A 21,292-nucleotide genomic window follows, 5' to 3' on the forward strand; every position below is an offset into this window, starting at 1 on the left:
CTATTGCAGTGTGTCCAGAGTGGAGGGGCAGGGCCCCAGGGTGTTTCTGGGGCAGGCGTGTCAGGGTCTGGTGCAGCCTTGCTGCCAATTCCATGTCCTGGGATGGGGGAGGGGATCTATGCATGCCGGGTGATCCCCCACCTGTGTGTAGCTAGTGGCCCGCGCTCCCCATTGAGAGGCAGCCACAGTGCATGCCCCTTGCCCCTGCAGAGGCACGGGGTTGATACAAGCAACTGTGGGGACATGCAGGGATCCTTGGCTAGGCCCTGTCCTCATCCTTATTCTCCACGAGCGTCAGGCTGGGATCCTGTGGGGAGCCTGGCCTGCTCCGGATGGTCAGTGAAGTGAAGGAGCCTTCCTATCTGAGCCAAAAGGGCGACAGCCTGAACCAGTGTGAAACCCAGCTGTGTGGGGGCCTACCTTGCTGAGTGTAGGCAGCTGTGCTGGAGCCTCCACTCCCATTGCCTTTCTACTCTAGGGCACCTGGGACTCAGCCAGGCAGTTGCCTTTCAAATGGTAGTTGGAAGGAAGGGAAGAAAGTTTTTAGCTGACTGATAGCGTTGCTCCTATCTCCCTATGTTCTGCCACCCCCGTCTCCAACTTTGAGTCTCAACTATTATTAGTGTGCTTTCAAATTTAGTTAACTTCATTTATTAGAGGAAAGGAGCTGGAGGTATGACATGTATAAAACTAATCTGAGAAAAAATCATCCAGATTTACTATGCTAATGTCCAACAGCCTTAAATATATCTGTTGGTTAAATTGATTTGTAGGTAGATGGAAAAATGGCTAGCAACAATGACTGGTTTTGAGGTTCCAGAGTTCCCAGTTTTGCTCAAATGCTAAAAAAAAGAACTTGCCTACTGAACCCCCTACACAGCCCCCTCCTCAACCATCTCCACACTCTGTGAATATGGGCCTAATGTTTTCACCATCTGAAAATTATAATGTGTCAAATTCAGCATCTAAGGTGACACAAATCACACACCTATTGTCTTTACATTTATTAGGTTGATTTGCTTCTAGGAATGGCCTTTCAACACTAGTACAAATAGCTGTATGAAACTGTAATGAAAATTAACCTGCCTAGGCATATTAACTACTTGTCTTTTACCAGGATCATTCATAATGAAAGATATTTTACTTACCCATTTAAAAAAAAATACTTTGAGGGCAAATACAATGTTAAAACTATTAACCTTAACTAATGTTGATCTTTTTCCTTTTTACTTTGTAAATGTCCGTAAGACATGTTGTTTGATCTATTTTTACTTATACTCCTGGGGGAATTCAGTAAGGAATAGTAAGGAATCTATTTGTCAAAAAAACATTTCCTGAATCTTTTTTGTTGTCTGTACTGTTACAGACATACTTGCTAGCATGTATTTTGAAATAAATTACCAAAATAATTGAAACTGGCGTGATTATATTGTCCTATTTTGACAAATAAAATATACAGAATTTTAAAATATTGTGCACAGAATTTTTCATTCTTTGGTGCAGAATTCCCTCAGGAGGACTTGTGTAGTTTCCACAGAGCTGATAGTCTCACTAGAGGTAACAAATAAATATGCTTGAAGCTAAGGATGTGGTGCAGTTTCTGGCCAGCCACAGATTATTTGTAAATGCTATTATGCGAGATCTTAGCATCACAGGCTATGTCTACACTTATGGAAATGCATAAAGTATATACTCTGCACACAGCCCCCAGCACAGGTGTAAATAGCTGTGTGGACAGCAAGACATTGCTTAGGCGAGTAAAGACACCGGAACTTTAGGATATATACCCTACATGGCTCTCTACACACTCAAGCAGTGCCTTCCTAAACTGCTATTTTTAGCAGTGGAGAAAGGCTATGGGGAGGTAGTGGGGAAAGGCTCTGGCAGCTCCCTGCTTCTGGAGCCTTTCTCCACCATAGGGAAAGGCTCTGGCAGGAGGAAAGGCACCATCAGGGGGGAGGCAGCGGGGAAAGGCACCAGCAGAGGGGGGCTGCTGGAGCCTTTCCCCACTGCTTCCTGCCACCAGAATCTTTCACTACAGCATGGGTGGACGCAGTCTGCTTTTCACTGCAGCGTGCAGCTACATGTATCCACATGCCGCTGCCGCCAGTGTAGACAAGGCCATAGACTTGTAGAATTTAAGGCCAGAAGAGACCATCAGATCATCTAGTCTGATCTCTTGCACAACACAGGCCACTAAATCCCGTCTATTTATCACTGCACTGAACCCAATAACTTGGATTGGACTAAAATATTACAACTCTTGGAGACTAAACTATTGTGTGTGCCACTGGAATAGAATAGGAGGGACTGACATTCACGAAGGTCAGAGGACCCTGCAATGACAGGGAATTGATTTGGTGAAATATACCCAGATGAACCCAGCAAGTGACCTGCATCCCATGGTACAGAGGAAGGTGAAAAGTCTCTGCCACTCTGATATGGGGGGAAATTCCTTCCTGACCTTGAGAATGATGATCAATTTGACTCTGAGCATCTGAACATCTGTGAGCATCTATGTGATGGGGTGTACAAACCCCACACTGGGCAACAAGGCATTAAGGGATTATTTTGGGCGCAGCCAGCCCCGCCCCGCCACACCTGCAGCAAATGCTCCATCTGGCGGAATAAAAAGATAGGGAAACAGCTCATTTGGTGACAGATCTGGAAGAGAGTAGACCTGCAGCTCATAGCTCCAGCAGCACAGAGACAAGAGAAGGCTGAAGTCTTTAACATCACTGCCCTAAAGGGCCCTTCCTGAGGGAAGCGTGGACCCATCCCACAAACAGTCAGAGAAGGAAGTATTCCCTTGTCCCCTGCATATGGACCCTGGACATTGGTAATCCCTTTTTATTTTCTTGGTTTGGACTACCCAGCAGGGGAAAGCTTTGGACTAAGCTGGCCTGGGGAGGGAGGGATACGAAGTGGCCCAGGGAGGGCAGCCTTAAGCATTCTAGGTTGCCAGACCACTAGTAGATGTATAGGGCCTGGGTTGGAAATTGGTGGAGTGGGAGGGCCTGGGCTCCCCTACCAACAACCCCTCAGCTGTTTGTTCATGGGTTGTGGCTCTGACCACTAGGCCATGCTTCCTGACCAACCCCCAAACGAGGACAATTACACTCTGCGAACCAGCAGAATCTTTGTCTTGAGCAGGTTTAACTTCACCCAACTTTTCTTCACGAATGAGTTAATACTTGTCAAGCATTGGGCTAGGATGATGGAAGTGATCTTGCCATATGTTTTGAGGGATGCAAAGAGTTCTCATCTGCATATTTTTGGAATCTGAGCTCATTATGTCTCAGTAGTATGCTAATGGCTTCACTTTGATGTTGAACAGGAACTGAGAGAGAATTGATCCTTGTGGAACTCAGCAAATAAAAGGTCTGGAGGTGAATATGCAGTAACAGACTAGAGGAAAAAATATTTTTTCCAATTTGTTTACTTTGTGCATTTGATAGTACTTGATTTGATAGTATTTGATTTGTTCAGGGTGAATCCCACTGTTTTTGCTCAATAGTAAATTAGTCGATTTTTTTTTTTCCATATCCAAGGCCCTATTCTCACCTAGGAATTGTGAAAACAGACATCATTCAATTCAACTTCAATTAAAAGAAGATGTAATAAGTTGCAGCTCAACCAGCATACTGATAGCACTTCAAATTGCAAAGGCTATATCCATCAGCAACCCACATACACCTATACAAGTACTGTATGAATGAGCAAATTTCTGCTTGTAAAATACTAAATAATTATTTGAAAAGTTACTGAAAGTTTTTACAGTTCCGAAACTAATTTTGAATGTTAATAAACATTTCCCTGCTTCCTTTAATGATATAGAGCCTACTCTAAAAGAGACTTTTACCTGGATAGCTAGCTGCATTAATGCCATATACACCGAACAGATAGAATCACATTATTTTGTTGTATCTGTGTGTATCTGAACGATTTTAAACACTGGTACTATACCAGGGTGAGCAAGAAAAGAATTCAGCTTAGTAATCCTTAAAGAGTCAGTTTTTCTAAAATTAATTAAATAACCACTTTGAACTTCAGTGACTAAAGATCCCTCAGTCTGGTGATTTTTCATTATTGTTGCTATCTAAAGGTCCTCCAAACCTGGACAACAGAAAATGAAGTGTCACTACAGGATGAAACATGAATACCTCAATTGTGATTTTATGGAAAGTAGCATTTACTTACCACTGGCTTGCTGATATTAGAAAGAAGTGCTTCGAGTGCTTTTGTTTCTTCATCTATTTCTTGAAAAACAAACAAAGTCCATGAATAATTGCTCAACGTTTTCACAATAAAGAAACTTTTAAAATCCAGACAATACACACACATTTAGATGTGTGGAAGTGGAACTTCCTTATTAACTTAAACTACATTCATATAAGACACTCTAAAACTGAAATAAGAGGTCCTAAACAAGAGGGTTGTGTAAATTTAATAGATCATAGAGGCATGATCATCTCCTAAATATATATTTATTTTAGTTTAAATAACCCACAGCTTTGGAGGGCTCAAGAAATATCTTGGATATCTCAGATATCTACCCCATTTTTTTTCTTAGTATAGTTAAAAAGTGTTTACACTCACTAAACACTTAGTTAAGATGCTTCATACATTTTCTCATATGTACTACTGAAATAATCAAATGATAAATTAGCAAGTGAACTGATCTAACCCGGCGTAAGTAGCGCAAAGGCTAGGTTTGAGTTGGGTATTTTTCCTTCATTTCTTTTTTAAAAATGACCACATTTCAAATGATCCCACCTCCCCCAAATAGAATTTGCTAAATCTCTCAACAGAAAGTGAGATCAAGTCCATTCAGTATTTTATATTCATAGGATTTTTCTTGTGAAAGTTGATTTTAAAAATATCTGTGACCCGTTATGCTCATGTTACTGCAATTCTAGGTCACATTACAAAGTATTTCCTCTTTTTAACTCAGCTTTAAGTTTTACATAAAATCCACTGAAATAAAGCATACTTGCAAAGAGGGCCTGCTCTGTGTGTATGTATGTATTTATTTGAGATTTTTAGTCATAGTAGAGTAAGACTGAACTTTAGAATAACTGCATTTGAATCGATACACAAGTGCAATTGTGAACGTTAAAACAGAAAAGATAAGGAAGAAGTGAAGATGGAAGTAGAAAGAAAACATTCTGATACCTAGAGCTGCTGTGCTGTTAGGAGAAAAACAGCAATTACAGTTTATAAGTGATTATGTAGAAATACCTTTGTTTTTAAGATTCTCTATTGTTATCCAATAAAATTTTGGATGCTGCATTGAAGAGAAACCTCTATAATATATTCAAGTAAAACAGAGGTATACTATCTATTAAAAATCTGTATGATGAAATGAAATGATGTGCAAATCATAGCAACAAAGGTAAAATCAAACCAAAATTTGAACAGTCTGTTTTCTTACTCTACAAAGTTTGGTTACTTATAAATATACAGCACATATTTAAGGGTTATAACTGTACAGTAAAATGGTTCACTGATTTATTTTGTAACCTTTGAAATAAAGCTGTTTTCACCCTTTCACTGAGAGAAGTAGAATTTCACTTTTCTGAGTATTACATCTAGAATATTGACAGCTAAGAAGTCTGTCCTTACTGATATGCTATCTTGTTTTTAAATTTACTAAAAAGCTGCAACATACTGTACATAAAGGGCAATACTAGTCACACACACTGAAAATAGGCAATCAAGCAACAGTCATATAGCCATGCAGCAGCCCCAGCAACAACCCCACCCCTTTCAATAGGGAGAACGCAGAAATGATGTAGCCAGCCAAGCCATGGGTGGTTAGTCCTAGTGGTTGAGACAACAGTTCAGTCTACTGGTTAGAGCTGGGCTGGGGGCGATGGACAGAGTCCAGGAGCTAGCCAAGGGTCAGTACTGGAGGCACAGAAGCTGAATGCCAAAACTGGAGGATGAGCCAGTTGTAGGCTGGAAGCAGAACTGAGGATCAGTACCAGGGAGACAGAAGCCGAATGTCAGCCGGAAGGTAAACCAGAGTCATAAGCCAGAGACTGAGCTGAGGATTGAAGCTGAAGGCTGGAGCAGAACAGGGGTTGGATACAGAGTGGACAGTAGGTGTAGAAGGAGCAGATTTGGAACTGGGTTGGAACAGGATGAGAACCAGGCAGAAGAAGGGACTAGAATGGATAGCTGGAGCAAGGACTGGAAACAGGAGCAGGGCAAGCACAGCTGTCAGCATGGTACCTGTTGAGCAGCCACTGATTTGCTGTGGGTGCCAGGCTTATAAAACGACTGCTAAACCAGCAGCCAATCAGGTACTGAGGCCACTCTGTCAGTTCCAAGGCAATACAGCTGGGCTCATTGATTGCCTAGCAACAAAGTTAGTCAGGGAGCAGGCCAGCAACTTGTCTGACCTTTGACAACTGATGATGAGGGGATGCTTTCTCCCGTGCAGCAGCATGGCCACTTTCCTTCTTCATTGACTTTGACATGGCTCAGTGCTGCACATCCTAACTAGAAATGGGTCCAAAAATTTTACTCCATCCCATATAATTTTTTAATTTTTTGAAAATTCCAATCTTGGATCAGGATGATCATTTTAAATCTTTTTTTTTTTTTTTTTTTGCAAACTGTTAATCCTAAAAATTCAGTGCATATCAACTGAACTGTTTCAGTTAGATAATTTTTAAATGTTTTGTTTCAATTTTAACCTTCTTCATTTTAAATTGTTTTTTAAAAAACTATAAATCATTTTCTTCTAGCCTCTATCATTGACTCACTGGCCCTCAAACTGCCCCATCCTCTTCATCGTTCACACAAATCCCCTTTGTTTTCTGATACCCTGAGCCAAATGAAGAGAGAGGGCTGGAAACTTGAGCACCAATGGTAGAAACTAAAGGCTGAAATAAACAAGCTGAAACGAAGAATGTCTCTTAAGCACAGTGTGTCCATTTTTAAAAACTACCAAAGCTTTACCACAACAAAATACTAGACTGTGCACACAATTCTACCTGTGGAGAGAGGATGAGGGAAAGAATGTACTACACATGATAGATGTTAGTTGTGTCACTTAACGCACTACAGTGATGATGCAAGTATAAGAAAATGGATAGAATGAAGGTAGGGATACTGCACTCTTAAGAACCACCTTTAGCAAAATGCAAAGCAACAAGGTACGTGAGATAACATCTTTTATTGGACCAACTTCTGTTGATGAAAGGGACAAGCTTTCAAGCTACACAGAACTCATCTTCAGGTTTGGAGAGAATAACCAGTGTGTGTAAGATAAATACAAGATGGGATAGATTGTTAAGCACAAAGGGTTACTACACACTTTAGGAGACCACTTACAATGAAATGGGCTATTAAGGGTTAGCAGGCAAGTAGGGTGTGTTACAAATTGTTGTAATGAGCCATAAATCCAGTGTCTCTGGTAAGTCCATAGTTTTTAGTGTCCAGCAGAGGTATGAATTTAAGTTACCAGGTTTATCTTTTGAAGGTGTTGTGCAGGTTTTCTTCGAGGAAACAGCAAACAGTCAAAAAGAATCCGCTTATGGGTAAGGATACGTCTTAGTCATGCAAGTCATGGATTCTGTTACTTTACTGGACCTTCATGACTTTTTCAGCTGTCAGCAGCTGTGGCAGGGGCCTAGGCTGTGTCCCCCTACCGTTGCATCCAGGGCCGGAGCCATGCACTCCCCGGCTGCCCTCACGGCAGCAACTGGAACTGCATGCCCTCACCCCCCCGTGGCTGTGGCTGGAGACATGTAACCCTCCCCCCGTGGCTGCGGCTAGAACAGGGGCTGTGCACCCCCCCGCCTCTGGATGGGGCTGGAGCTGGGCTGTGTGCCCTTCCTGTGCGCCCCCTGCCTTGCAGTTGCAGCCAGGGCTGTGTGTCCATCCCTGCAGCTGTGGCAGTGGGGCACTGCGGCCCCTTCCCTCGCAGCTGTGGCCGGGACAGTGAAGCCACTCGCTCCGCAACGCTGGCTGAGGCTGGCGCCGTGGCTATGCGCAGGGATTCCAACCTTGCATTTTATTTTTTACTGACATGAAGATCTGAAGTTGATTTTTTTTACTGACACCGTAAACTTTTTACTGACCTCACTAAAAATACCACAAACACAATAATGTCACAAAAGTGTGTACTCACTCGCATGGAACACCTCGGATCCTGCCTTTCCCTGGCTGAGGTGACAGCACAGAGCTCGCTAGCAACCCCGTCTGCCCCAGACTGCATGTGTTTCACAGCCCTTGCTGGCACCTGCTGGGAGAGGTATCCCCAAGGCCAGGGGCAGGGCAGGGCTGTGTGGTGCAGCAGGCAGGGCTGCATGGCTGGAAGGATGGGAAGGGGAGAGAGGGAAATGGGGGCGAGAGGCAGCAGGAGGAAAGGCAGGAATGCCAGGCTGGGGACAATAGGAAGCTATGGGGAAGGCTCCGGGGAGGAGCGGCAGGAATCCCGCCAACCACAGGCAGGATTAGGGGCTCCAGGTGCAATGGCGCATCCTGCTGGGAAGCACAGAGGGGCCCACCGTGCATCATGCTCAGCCAGGCTAGCTGGGTGCCGCAGCAGCCACCACCACAGGAGGCTCCCCCCAGCACCTGGCTGGCATACCTGAGCTGGCTCAACATCTGCAGGACAGCGGAGCCTGGCTCAGCTCTCCCCTCCCCACTGCACTGTGCCAGGGGGCATTGTGGCTACCTCTGGTCCCAGTCCTTCCTTGTGCCGGCTGGGCACTGAGCTGGGAGCGGGACTCAGTCTTGGAGCCAGTCTCGGGGCAGCTCATGGCTGCTGCTTTCCTTCCCAGTTCTCCTCCTCCAGCCATCAGCCAGCTCAGCCCCCTTACTTGGCCTCAGCTTGCCTGGCACTGGCCGGCACCCCCTCAGTAGGCTGGCGCCCAGGGGCTATGGCCCCCTCACCTTCATGGGGGTGTCTGACTCTGCCACGGCTGAGCGGCGGTGGCAGCAACAGCCGGTGGCGCATAGGGAGCCGGGCAGCTGGGGTTGGCATCGACTAGAGGATGAGTGGGGCCGGGAGAGCTTGGGCAGGGGTGCTGGGCTGGAGCAAGGAGAGCTGGCAGGGCTCTGCACGGGGCGTGTGCTGGGAGACACGGGCTCTCAGGGCCACTCCCGGGCGGGGTACCGTTAGCAGTGGGGCTGGTCCCAGCGGAGCTGGGGTGGATGATGAATCAGCCTGGTGCAGTGTGCTGCCGGCAGCCGGAGCCACTCGAGTCCCACTCCCCGCAGGCTGTTTGTAGCGATGGAGGTGGCTGGTGTGGCGACTGCAGCTGTGCAGCGGGCGTCCGATCCGGCGGCAGGGCAGGACAAGGAGCAGGGGGGTGGCTGAGCTGCGCCAAGGCGGTGGCAGCAGCAGCAGCATGCAGGCAGCGCAGGTGGGGAGCCGGGCAGCGCCAGTGGCTGGGGTCGACCACGGGACTGGGACAGAGCTTGGACTGAGTTGCTGCTCCTCCTTGCTGGCTGGGAGTCCTGGGATTCAGGAGGCATTTTTACGGACAATTTTATTTATTTACGGATTCACGGACAGCAGTAAAATTGCACATTTTTTTTACTGACTGTCCATTAATTTATGGACGGTTGGCAACACTGGCTGTGCACCCTCCCCAATGGCTGTGGCTCTGCAGCCCCCGCCCTGTGGCTTCAGTCGGGGCTGGGGTTGTGCCGCCCCTCTCCTGTGACTGGGGCCAGAGCTGCGCAGACCCTCCCCCTGGCGCTCTGGCTGGAGCCGAGGCGATGTGGTCCCTCCCCCTGTGACTGCAACCACGTAGGGTTACCACCTGGCTGGTATTTGACAGGCCTGGCTGATTTTTTTTAATGGCTTTGTCAGTTGTCTAAAAATAACTTAATCTGCAGGGTTTTTTTTTTTACATGGGTCTAAAGAGTTCCATTATTATCACAATATATTGGGATATCTAATATTAGGAGTTTCTGTGTCCAGCTAAAGATGCTGCAGTGTTCCCATTTCCACAGTTTAAGTAATGGTTAGTCTACACTTAAAACTTACAGCAGCATGGCTGTATCGGTACAACTGTGTGGCTGTAAACATGGCTGCTCAAGAGCTCTATGTCAACGGGACAGCTCTCCTGACGACATAATAAAACCACCTAAACAAACAGTGGTAGCCATGTCGGTGGAACAGTGTCTCCCGTCTACATAGCGTGGATGCCGGCAAAACTTATGTTGCTCAGGGCTGGTTTTTTTTCACCACCCGGAGCAACGAAAGTTTTGCCAGCATAAGTTCAAGGCCTTTGATAACATCATTTTCTATCTTATCTATATGTGTTCTCTCTCTAGATACTATAAGTGGCTTTTGAAGAGCGGGGGTTTGCAGACTTGCCTTGTGGTTGGAGTTGCGGTGAGCTTGCCTTGTAAGGGAGGTGTGTTGCTTTTTTTGCATTTCAAAGGTGGTAACCCTAGGGCTGGGGCTATGCACCCCCCGCCCTGTGGCTGTGGCTTGGGCTGTGCCCCCACCCCGTGGTGGAGAGGCTCTAGCTGTCATTCCTCTCCCCTGCCAACTCCCACTCCCCCCCCTTATTTTTAGTAAAAGTCACAGACAGGTCATGGGCTCCCATGAATTTTTGTTTATTGCCTGTAACCTGTCCTTGACTTTTACTAAAAATTACTGTGACAAAATATTAACCTTACTTGTGGGTGACAGGGTGTTTTGGCCTTTTATCCTTTTTCTGTGTGAATAGAACTGAAAGTGCAGCGATTGTCTGGATTCACCCCCATAGCTGTTGTTGGGGCATTTGATACATTGGATGAGGTATATCACATGTTGTGAAATGCAATGTAGTTGTAGCCATATCAGTCCCAGGATATTAGAGACACAAGGTGGGTGAAGTAATATCTTTTATTGGACCAACTTCTTAAAAGCTTGTCTCTCTCACCAACAGATTACATCACCCACCTTGTCTTTCTAACGTGTTGTGATAGGCATGCATAGAACCCACTGATCTTCAAAAGTGTGTTGTGTAGATATTGATCATCATAGCAGCGGTGATATGTCTGCAGGTTTTGCATCCATTCTGGCAGGGTATGGTGCTACTTTGAGGTGATGTGCCCTGGTCTTTGAGGAGCTTGCTTCTGGTGATGAGATTGGGAAGGGGGCATTTGAAGGCAAGAAGAGGGGGTTTGGGAAAGATTTCATTCAGGATGTGATCCCCATCAAGTATGGGTTCTTAATGTTTGATACCCCTTAGAAGTTCTAGTGTATGTGGGGTAGGTGACAACTAGGGCTATGCGATCAGTAGGTGTTTCTTTTTTCCATATTGAAGCAGGTTCTTCTGGGGTATAGCAGGGGGTCGCGTCCTCTCTCAGAGACGGACAGAGAGAAACCCTTACTCACCCCTTGGTGGGTGGGCCCAGGACACCCATGCCTGCCCCCCCCCCCAGAAGCAGAAGAGCAGGACAGAAAGGGGAAGTATAAAAGGCGGGCCCTCTAGCTCAATTGGGTTGGAGCCACTGGAGGAGAAGGCTGTCTCTCCCCCATCGCTGTTGCCAAGCTCGACTGCTGCAACGCGGAGGAGCTATCTGTTGCCTGGGACACTGAGAAGCTGTTGGGATCGTGGCTCACTGTTTACCCCAGGAAAACAGACAATGACCTTGAGGTCCATGGAGGAAGTGTAGGAAGTAGCCCAAGGAAACCAGACAACAGTCTGGTTGTACTGTGGCCTGATACTAGGTCAGTGTGATTCGGCTGGGATCCTGCTGACTCAGTGGCAGAATCCTCTGCCACTGTTAGGGCCTTGGGCAGGGCCCTGGTGGAATAGGGTGGGCCTGGGTCCCCCCATGTCCTCCCCTGCTACCGACCTCACCCCTGGGGTGGCAGCTACCTCACTGTAGGCCAGGCGACCTGATTGCTGGTTCTGCCCTGCTACAAGGCCAAACCCCCCTGGCTCTGCCCCGGCCTGAGGGGCCAGAGCCCACAGACTGCTTGCCAGCTTGGCCCCAGATTTCTGCCAGAGTGGGAGTTGGGCTGAGCATGGCTGAAGGGGACGTGCCTGGGAAAGGCACTGGCACCTCGCGCTCCTGCTGAGCCCCGCTAGGAGGTGCCCAGAGCAGGGAAGAGAGATGGGGCTGGCAGTGGAGGTGTGGGGAAGCCCTCTGAGTCCCATCCCTTCCTTGCCCACAGTGGGTGTTATCTGCTCAGCAATGGCTGTTTGGAGCCTGCTCCGGCCTGTGCTGTGTCCGGAGAAGTAAGTGGGGAAGGAGCTGTGAGGGGACTAGGGGAAAAGTAGTGCTGACTTGCAGAGGGCTTGGAAGGCGCATGGGGAATGGGAAAGGGGCTAGAGGTGATGCACGGGGCAGTCACATGCCCCTCCAACCTTTCAATTGTGACACCCTCCCCCCCCCCCCCCATCATGAGTTACGGGTCATCTCCGGCAGGAACTGTTTTCCTCCATGTCCTTTACAGTGCCAAGCAGATTGTTGGCATTCTACAGACACATCAACAAGAAGCATCATGAACATTAAAGAGAGAAACCACAATGATGGACAAAGTGCAGACCTTTACCTAAATGGATGTACCTCCTGTGACCTACAAAACTTGCTCAGATCAAAATGGAGCCTTGAACACTAGCAACTGCAATATCTTAGGGCTGTCCCTCCTTTGACAATGAGGGTGGTTGTAATCTTCATTTTATTCATATTATGTGCAATCAGGCTGCTGTCCTGGTCAAAGTGTGGATTTGGCCTCTACAGATAACATATAGAACCAGAGGTAGCATTTATGTTAATTTTTTGCTAACACTTACCTTCTACTTCTGTATCCACTTGAGAATTACTTTTTTCTTTCCCCAAAGACTTGCTCTTTGTAGATCCTGTGCTTACACTACTTGCGTTCTGTCCTTTTACAAGTCCATTATGTTCATTTGTGGGAGAAGGACATTTCTGAGGCGATGATGGTGGACTGTTCAATTTATCCTTCTGTGTTCCATGCCGATCTTTCAATTTTTTCTGTAAACGTTCATATGTTTTACTAGACCTTTCATCTCTAAAGTTGGACCTTCCATGGGTAGAGAGCGAATCTAAATGAAAGCGAAAATATGAAACGCCAAGAAAATGTCACAATGTATAAAATATATTTACAAATTCATTTGAAGAGATTCCATATCTATCTTGAAATTACATTTGCTCTTTTCTCATTGTGAACCTAATTAGCAAAAAATTTACCTATTAGACATTTCACTCAAATATTAACTGTTGCATATAATTTTTTTTTTTTTAAGGCTAGAAGTGTAACCCTTCTTCGTTTCAGTTAAAACAATTGCTCTTAAAAATTTCAAATTCTGCTTTGCACTGTTAGGTGCAGAATTTAATAGTATCAATGTGGAAAAATTGTGTTTGCCAACATGACATTAGTCTCCCTTTACCAATAAATTAGAGGACAAGTAGTCACTATAATGTCCTGTTGGTGAAATAGACATAATAATACATATTCTGATTTATTAGTAAAGTGCTGTAAGAAGTACTGAAACAGAAAATGGAGAAACAATAGTGAAACTATATAACTCTTATAAATTCACTTACCACAGTGTTTGAAGGTCTCATTTCAAGTCAGCTGAAATACCACATATTGAGCAAACAAAATGAATCCACACTTAAGCCCTGATTAAGCAGTCCACCCTCATTCAGCAAAGCAAATTGAAGAATATGCTTTATATGCTTTGTTGAATTGGGACCAGAGAACATTTTACTATAGCAATAAGCCACAACAGGACATGAATATTGTACCCTAGTGGAGGTTCCAGTAAAAATTTTTCACCTAGCTCCTACTGGCTGCAACTCGCAACTAAGTTTTGGAACAGAATAATGAATTACTTTTCTACTGGTCTTTCAGCAGAAACCAACAGAGATCAGTAGGGAAAAAAAAAAACAACCCAGCAGCTGAAAGATACTAATGGAATGAAGCCAGGCATGCTCAGCACACTATTCCTCTCCATTTAAAAACAAACGGTAGCTTTCTTTATAACATCATGGGGAAAGCAATTCTCCTCATCTCTATGAGGAGGTGGTAAAAATAGCAAACAGTGGTGAGCTGGTGTACAGCTGTGACATCACCAAAAAAGCCCGACCATCTAAACAGAACATGGCTCTGAACAAATAATGGCAGTGCTAGACTAATAAAAAGTAAGAACTGTTGATTCTTGTCAAATGTTGTACTAAAGATTCTGCCTCCTTTCCCAACGCTAACATTTTCATTCATATTTAACATCACATTCAGAACAAGTGCTTTAATTACACAGTGTAGCCTTTTAAAAGGTACACACCACAGTACCAGCTCTGTTTTCTCAGTGTAATCCTATCTGTCATTAGTAAAAGAAACAGCTGGTGTTTGTTATACATATGGAAAAAGGAGATTCCTCTCAGGGTGAACAATCTGTCTCTCTACTTTCTCAGTTTATGCACTGATTGCATTTAGATGAAAAGTTTAGAAATAAGAAGACAGGTATCAGATGGATGAGATGGTTGACTTATCAATTTTTGGTAGCAAAGACATTTTATTAAGACAGATAACTTAAAATGAAAAAGCTTTTTAAAATGTATTCTTTGTATTATATACATAACCTATATATGTATACATACAATGTATACTAACACTAATATGTATACTAATACTAATTACAATATATATAAAAACCATCTATGAGGGAATAAACCTGAATATTTTGGTTTATCACTAGTGTTTTAAATGGGCAGAAGTAACACATTAGTGTTTTAGCTTGTGTAGATGTACCATATGGTTGCACACAATCTGAAAAGATATTTGTAAGTCCTTTTCATGGTTATAATATTAATTCAATTCTCAAATATGAAGAAAAAAGAAGAGCTAGCTCTTGCTCTAAGTCTGCAAATTTTAAAATTGTGAGATATTTCCTTTGAATATTTACCACTTTATTTGGAACAATCTGTGTGTGGAATGTTAACTTATTTAAAAATTAAAAGTGACTGCCATTAACTATATCTTTCTATTGTGTGAAATAATCTACATATAATAAGTAAGCCAATTCTAAACAGAGCTACATATGTTCTACAATACTGCAATCCTGGAATTGGCTGCAGAATCAACTCCTTGCCATAGAACTGTGCAGCAGAATTAAAGACCTTAAATATCTGAGGAAGTTTTAGTTTTTTAAGTCGGTTTCTAAATAGACTCAGTTAAATGGGTACAAAACAACTTGTGTAGACACTCTTATTTTGGTTTAAAGAGAGCCTTAAAATGGATCAATTTAAGCTAAATCTAACACTCAAACTGAAATAAGAGTGTGTCCACAGGGGGGTAGGGGTGTTGGTACTGATTTAACTAAACTGCTTTAGTTTAACGAGTACACTTTTTTTTAGTGTAGTCGAGGCCTAATATTTTATGTAAGAAAATAAGTTTTGAGCCCTTATTGGGCGATGAAATACTCTCTCTCCAGAGGCTGAAAACAGCCTGAAAGAGCAGACCTGAGGCATACAAACTATCCCATTCATTACAACTGAGAGTTGACTCTGAAGTACACTGATGACCATATGAATCTCAACTTAATTAACCAGTTTATTACCAATCATTTTAGAAGAAAAATGCAGCTAATGTGCTTATTTATAGTTGTTGATGCAGTGGTAGATATTTGAAAAGTGGCCAATTGGGCAGTCAGATTACTGGGGTGGTAACCTAGGAATTCAAACTCTGCCCCAAATTTTAAGTCACCTTTGTTTCTGGACAGCAGCAGGAGGGAAGAGAAGATGAGCATTTTTACTAACAGTCAGGGACAGAGTGCAGCTTCTGTGAATTTTTGTTTATTGCCTGCAACCTATCCGTGACTTTTACTAAAAATACCCATTACCGAATCTTAACTTTAACCATTATACAAGAGTTTAGGACATAAAGTGGATCCACTACCACATCCAACTGAAACGACATCATGAATTTTAGGTAGGCAGACATAATTATCTAAACTGGAATTTAGCCAGGACACTAGAGTCAACACTCCTATTCTTATGAAAAACACCACAGAATTTTTAATGACCAAGAACGGTCATTACGCCAAGAACGCCATTTTATATCTCAGATGAAGGAGACATTTGCAAGAGCACTGTATGTCAGAACCATGCTGAGGCAATGATTTAAATACCGAGTCAGAGGAAAGAGTGACGCCCACCGAACCACTGTAATGTGATCCTGTATCTCCTTGCCTTTTCCCATGTAGGGACGTTCCCTTCTATAACTCACCGGGCCTAATTCTGCTTAGATTGTGACATCAGACAATTTTCTGAGATGATATACTTAATGTATTTTCATAAAAACTTACATGGTGCCCTGATTCTGTCTTTATTTGTACTGCAGGATGCCCAACTAATAGCTCTAGTTTAGGCTATAGTACTGCTTAAAGCTAACAGTTATGTAACAGAAGAACACTGAATGGACTTGCAGACACCAGTAGAACATGAACATGTTGTTTTGATAGGATCTGTAACTCTTTGGTAAATTACTTACCCAGATCTCCATATACCTGTGAAGTGTGATACTGTGGTATGTACTGCGAAGCCATATCACCTGCTCCAGTCACTGTTGAGTATATATGTCGTGGTGGAGGGGGTATCACGGCTTGAAGAGGAATGAAACCAGGCAGTGGATGATGTGGAGGTCGATGTATCACTGCATGACTGCCAGGGTGAAATTCTGGAGGCTGGGGAACCACCACAACCCTTCGAACACCATTGTCTTCAATAACCTGTAAACCAAGAGAACAAAACATTTATCAGGTAAAGGACTGTTTCTTAGATAGCCAACAGCTCATTTCAAATATATTCCACAAAGAAGAAATGGAGTCTAGAACTAGGCAATCTGAAAGATAACAAAATCGATAAATCCTTAAAAGAAAATTTTTCTTTTTGGATATAAAAGCAAAAGAACCTTCAATGGTATAAGTATAGCAAAATGGAGACGATAAAACAAAAAACAGAATGCGAAGAAGAGAGGAGAGTGAGGCATACTTATCAGTGTGTTTCCGTGCGTTTCTTGTAGGAAAGTGTAAAAGTGGAATTGATTTCTGGATGGGGAAATAATGGAGAGAAAATACTTCTTCCCCCTAAAATGAAAGCTGTTTCTAACAACACTTTATAAACAGTTTTTAATCTTTACTGGCCATTTTGAACTTCTCCAGTGTAGTTAATCCATTAATAAAAAATGGAAAAATTAACATGACTCAGCTCATAACGCAACATGCTACCTAATGGCGATTCTGGCTTGGAGTTACTATAACTGGAAGTATTGCAGGGGGCAGTAACCTCGGCCTTCGGAGTGCCCAAAAAAAAAAATTAGATTGACTTCCAGCTCCCAGGAATAAAGTTTTACAGAATAATACCTCAGAGGAAGTTGCCAGATCATTCAGAGAGGAGGTTTGCATGCTGATGAAGCTGTGGTTATACGTAATAGGGTGCGATAGATGTAAAATAGGAGGGAATCAGTCATTCAGAAAAAAAAAAAGAAGGAAAACACATGAGCCCACTATAATATCAAAAACAGCTTCCTAAAGTAGGGGACAGATCACTTGGCATATATTGTTAGTTGCAATGATGTTTGGTGAGATGACCTTCTAGTGAGGTTGGTGTAGGAAACAGGTATACACAGCAATTAAGATAAAGAAGATGTTAATATCTATTTAAGGTGGGACTGATCAATTACAGAAATATTTAGCTTGAAATTAAGATTAATTTTTTAGCCATGAACATAGCTTTAAAATAAATACCGTGTGACTTTCCAAAGGGTTTGGTACTTTGAAACTGTCCCTTGTTGAGAAATATTAATATTTTAAACTAAAACAACATTCATCAAAGCTGCCAAAACTGCAGAAGTGCTATCTTTGCAATTTGGATATAACAGCAGCAGTAGAGGCAACTAGAATTAGAGTGGACCAGTTTAATTCCGCAAACAAAGATTTTAATTATTTTTAAGTCCTTTATGTTTGTTGCAAGGATAGTCATACTAGTTATGCTTTTTAACATACTAGAATTATACTATATGTTACAGCAACATTTGGAGTCTGACAAACTGAAAAAAAGAATTGAAGTTGTCACTTGGTCCTTACTCTTCCCTGCTGTGCTTAGTTATTGAGGTACATATGGTGTGTAAGATTATACCTAGTTCACAGGCAATGCGGTATCTCAGCATGTCAGAGCAACTGAAGAATAAGGCAACAGATTAAATGAAGACCTTTAAATTAAAGGTGAACTTCAAGTTTGTATACATATATATATTTAAAAGTTAAACTGCAGAATGCATCAAATCACAAGGCTACAAAAGGCATTCAGCACAGCATAATTTATTAAAACCTACTTTTTCTCGCTTTTCAGGCTCTGCCACACCTGGATCTGTACCAGCTCCTATTCTCCATGATGCCCCAGCAGAGTTTCTGCTAGTAATATCATACTTAATATATAATCTGCTGGAGAATGGAGACAACCTATATGGCAGTGTTGTCAAATACCCGGCCTGGAAGTTGGATCTAGCCTGTTTAAGGTATTTATCCAGCCTCATAACAGATTCAAATTCTGCAGAAAGCAAGGTTTCACTAAAAGGATGTTTCTTGCCCTTATGGTTTTAAAACTTCTTTCCAAATTTAATCTGAGTGTAAAGAAAGTGCAAACCAATACAATCCTGTCCTCCAGGGTAACTGCCCCATTCATGACATTAGGTTCCTAAAGTCCAATAATTAAAAGTCAGCGTTTCAAATTATTTAGGTACACAATTGTGTGTTCAATTTAAACATTACGTGCAATTATGTGTGCAAATCAGCTAACTGCACATGTACAAAAATAAACAAAAAAAGTGCCCAGGTATGATTCTTTTCCCCCAGTACTGAGAGATGCTGAATACAACAATAACCTTACTAGCTAAATATTTAATTCTGGCATCAGGCCCACATTCTGTATCTTTATGCAGACCTATCATCATCATTGGGAAATACACTGCAGATCAATGGATGCAGACAGCCTTAACTCTGTAGAACAGGCAGGCCCACAGACAGGAACTAAAAGTTACTCTTTTCACAGAATCAATTTCACTCCCATGAAACGGGGGTAAAACAAGTCCTGGGTTTTTTTTGTTTTTTTTTTTAACAGTATATTGCATGTTTTCTAAAACACTTAGTTTTATACAATAAGACATGTCTTATCCTACAGGTTGGCTCTAATCTCCGGCAGTGGAAAGTATGGTGTGAAATGACCAAATTCAGGAGCTGGGGCAAATCTAGGCACAAGAGACAAACTAAAATGATACATGAATGAAGAATATTTTGAATATGTTGAACAGGTGCAGAGAAGGGCTACTAGGATGATCTGTGGAATGGAAAACATGCTTTATGAAAGGAAACTCAAAGAGCTTGGCTTGTTTAGCCTGATCAAAAGAAGGTTGAGGGGAAATAGGCTTGCTTCCTATAAATACATCAGAGGGATAAATACCAGGGAGGGAGAGGAATTATTTAAGTTCAGCGCCAATGTGGACACAAGAACTAATGGATACAAACTGGCCATCAGGAAGTTTAGACTTGAAATTAGATGCAGGTTTCTAACCTTCAGAGGACTGAATTCTGGAATAGCCTTCCAAGGGGAGCAGTGGGGGCAAAAAACCTAGCTGGCTTCCAAACTGAGCTTCATAAATTTATGGAGGGGATGGTATGACGTGACAGACTAGTTTGGCAATTGACTGATCTTTGACTACTGGTGGTAGATATGCCAATGGCCTGTGAAGGGATGTTAGATGGGGTGGGTTCTGAGTTATTACAGAGAATTCTTTCTTGGGTGTCTGGCTTGTGAGTCTTGCCCACATGCTCAGAGTTAAACTGATCGCCATATTTGGGGTCCGGAAGGAATTTTCCCCTAGAGCAGATTGGCAAAGGCTCTGGGGGTTTTTCGCCTTCCTCTGTAGTATAGGGCACGGCTCATTTGCTGGTGGATTCTCTGTACCTTAAAGTCTTTAAACCATGATTTGAGGACTTCAATAACTCAGTCATAGGTTAGAGATTTATTACAGGAATGGGTGGATGAGGGCTGTGGCCTGCATCGTTCAGGTCAGACTAGATGATCATATTGGTCCCTTCTGACTTTCGAGTCTATGAATAGTCTTTCTAGCGTGGTAGTTTTGGTCATTCAGTATATATTTATGCAGGTCTTCAATTTCCCAATACACATTTGCAGGGCATCTTCAGGGTTTTTATTCTTTTTAATGTGAAGTATAAGGAGACAATTACACACATACAAAATGGGAAATGACTGCCTAGGAAGGACTACTGTGGAAAGGGATCTGGGGGTTATAGTTAGGGCCCTACCAAATTCAGAGCAGTGAAAAACATGTCCTGGACTGCGAAATCTGATCTCCCCCATGAAATCTGGCTATTATGGGGAGAAGAGCACCTACGTGTGTTGGGCTCCAGCTGCTACGCCTGGCCGGGCTGGGGAGGGACCGTATTTCCTCTTCCTCTGCAGGCTGCTGGCTGGTAGCCCAGCTCTAGAAGCAGCGCAGAAGTAAGAATGGCACACCTTTACTTCTGCACTGTCTTCAGATCTAGGCTCTGAAATCTGCGCAGCTTCCTGTAGCTGGGGGAGGTTCCTGGAGGTGGGTCACCTGGCTCAGGAGTGGCCCCTGAAGGCAAGAGGAACTCTCATCCTTCCCCAGCACAATTGGGACTAGCAGCTGAAGCTCAGCACATGGTAGGTGCCCCCAGCCCTGCCCCTCCCTGGCTCCAGGCCCAGCACTCAGGGTTAAAGTGCCCTTGGATTGGCTGTGATGGCTGGGGGTGGGACGGGAAGGACCAGGGCATCCCTGAGACCATAGGGCCCTGGGTGGTCACCCATCTGTAAGGCCAGTGCTTGCCCCCCAAGTGACGACCTCTCTATACCCTGCAACTCTCAGTTCTGTGCTGCTGCTGGCAGCGGTGCTGGCTTTAGAGCTGGATGCCCGGCCAGCACCCGCTGCTTTCTGGCCAGCCTGCTCTGAAGGCAGCACCCCCGTCAGCAGCAGCACAGAAGTAAGTGTGACAATCCCGCCACCCCCCTACAACTGCCTTTTGGGTCAGGACCCTCAGTTACAACACCACGAAATTTGAGATGTAAACATCTGAAACCATGAAATTGACTACTTTAAAAATCCTATGACTGTGAAATTGACCAAAACGGACCCTGAATTTGATGGGCCCTAGTTACATTTAGCTTGTGATCCATTATGATTCAACAGTGTAATACTATTGCCCCCCTGCCCAAAAAAAAAAAAAAAAAGGCGAACATTATTCTGGGATGTATTAAC

At 43.6% G+C, this 21,292-nt stretch overlaps 1 protein-coding gene across 5 annotated transcripts in view; it reads right to left on the reverse strand.

Moving 5' to 3' along the window:
* The window catches only part of FNDC3A (fibronectin type III domain containing 3A), a 194,057-nt gene that overhangs the window by 58,303 nt on the left and 114,462 nt on the right, over nucleotides 1-21,292 (reverse strand). For 4 of the 5 annotated variants that reach the window (XM_067563103.1, XM_067563099.1, XM_067563100.1 and 1 more), the window contains 3 exons: nucleotides 16,487-16,724; nucleotides 12,765-13,037; nucleotides 4,201-4,259 (listed from right to left, as the gene is read on the reverse strand). In XM_067563103.1, coding sequence (XP_067419204.1) covers nucleotides 4,201-4,259; nucleotides 12,765-13,037; nucleotides 16,487-16,724 — 570 coding nt within the window. The remainder of the gene's footprint in view (nucleotides 1-4,200; nucleotides 4,260-12,764; nucleotides 13,038-16,486; nucleotides 16,725-21,292) is intronic. The other variant, XM_067563102.1, reaches the window with a different exon arrangement.

This window comes from Emydura macquarii, unplaced genomic scaffold, assembly GCF_026122565.2.
Source record: "Emydura macquarii macquarii isolate MOO-44397 ecotype Brisbane River unplaced genomic scaffold, CSIRO-AGI_Emac_v2 contig_2473, whole genome shotgun sequence".
Taxonomy (NCBI): Eukaryota; Metazoa; Chordata; order Testudines; family Chelidae; genus Emydura; species Emydura macquarii.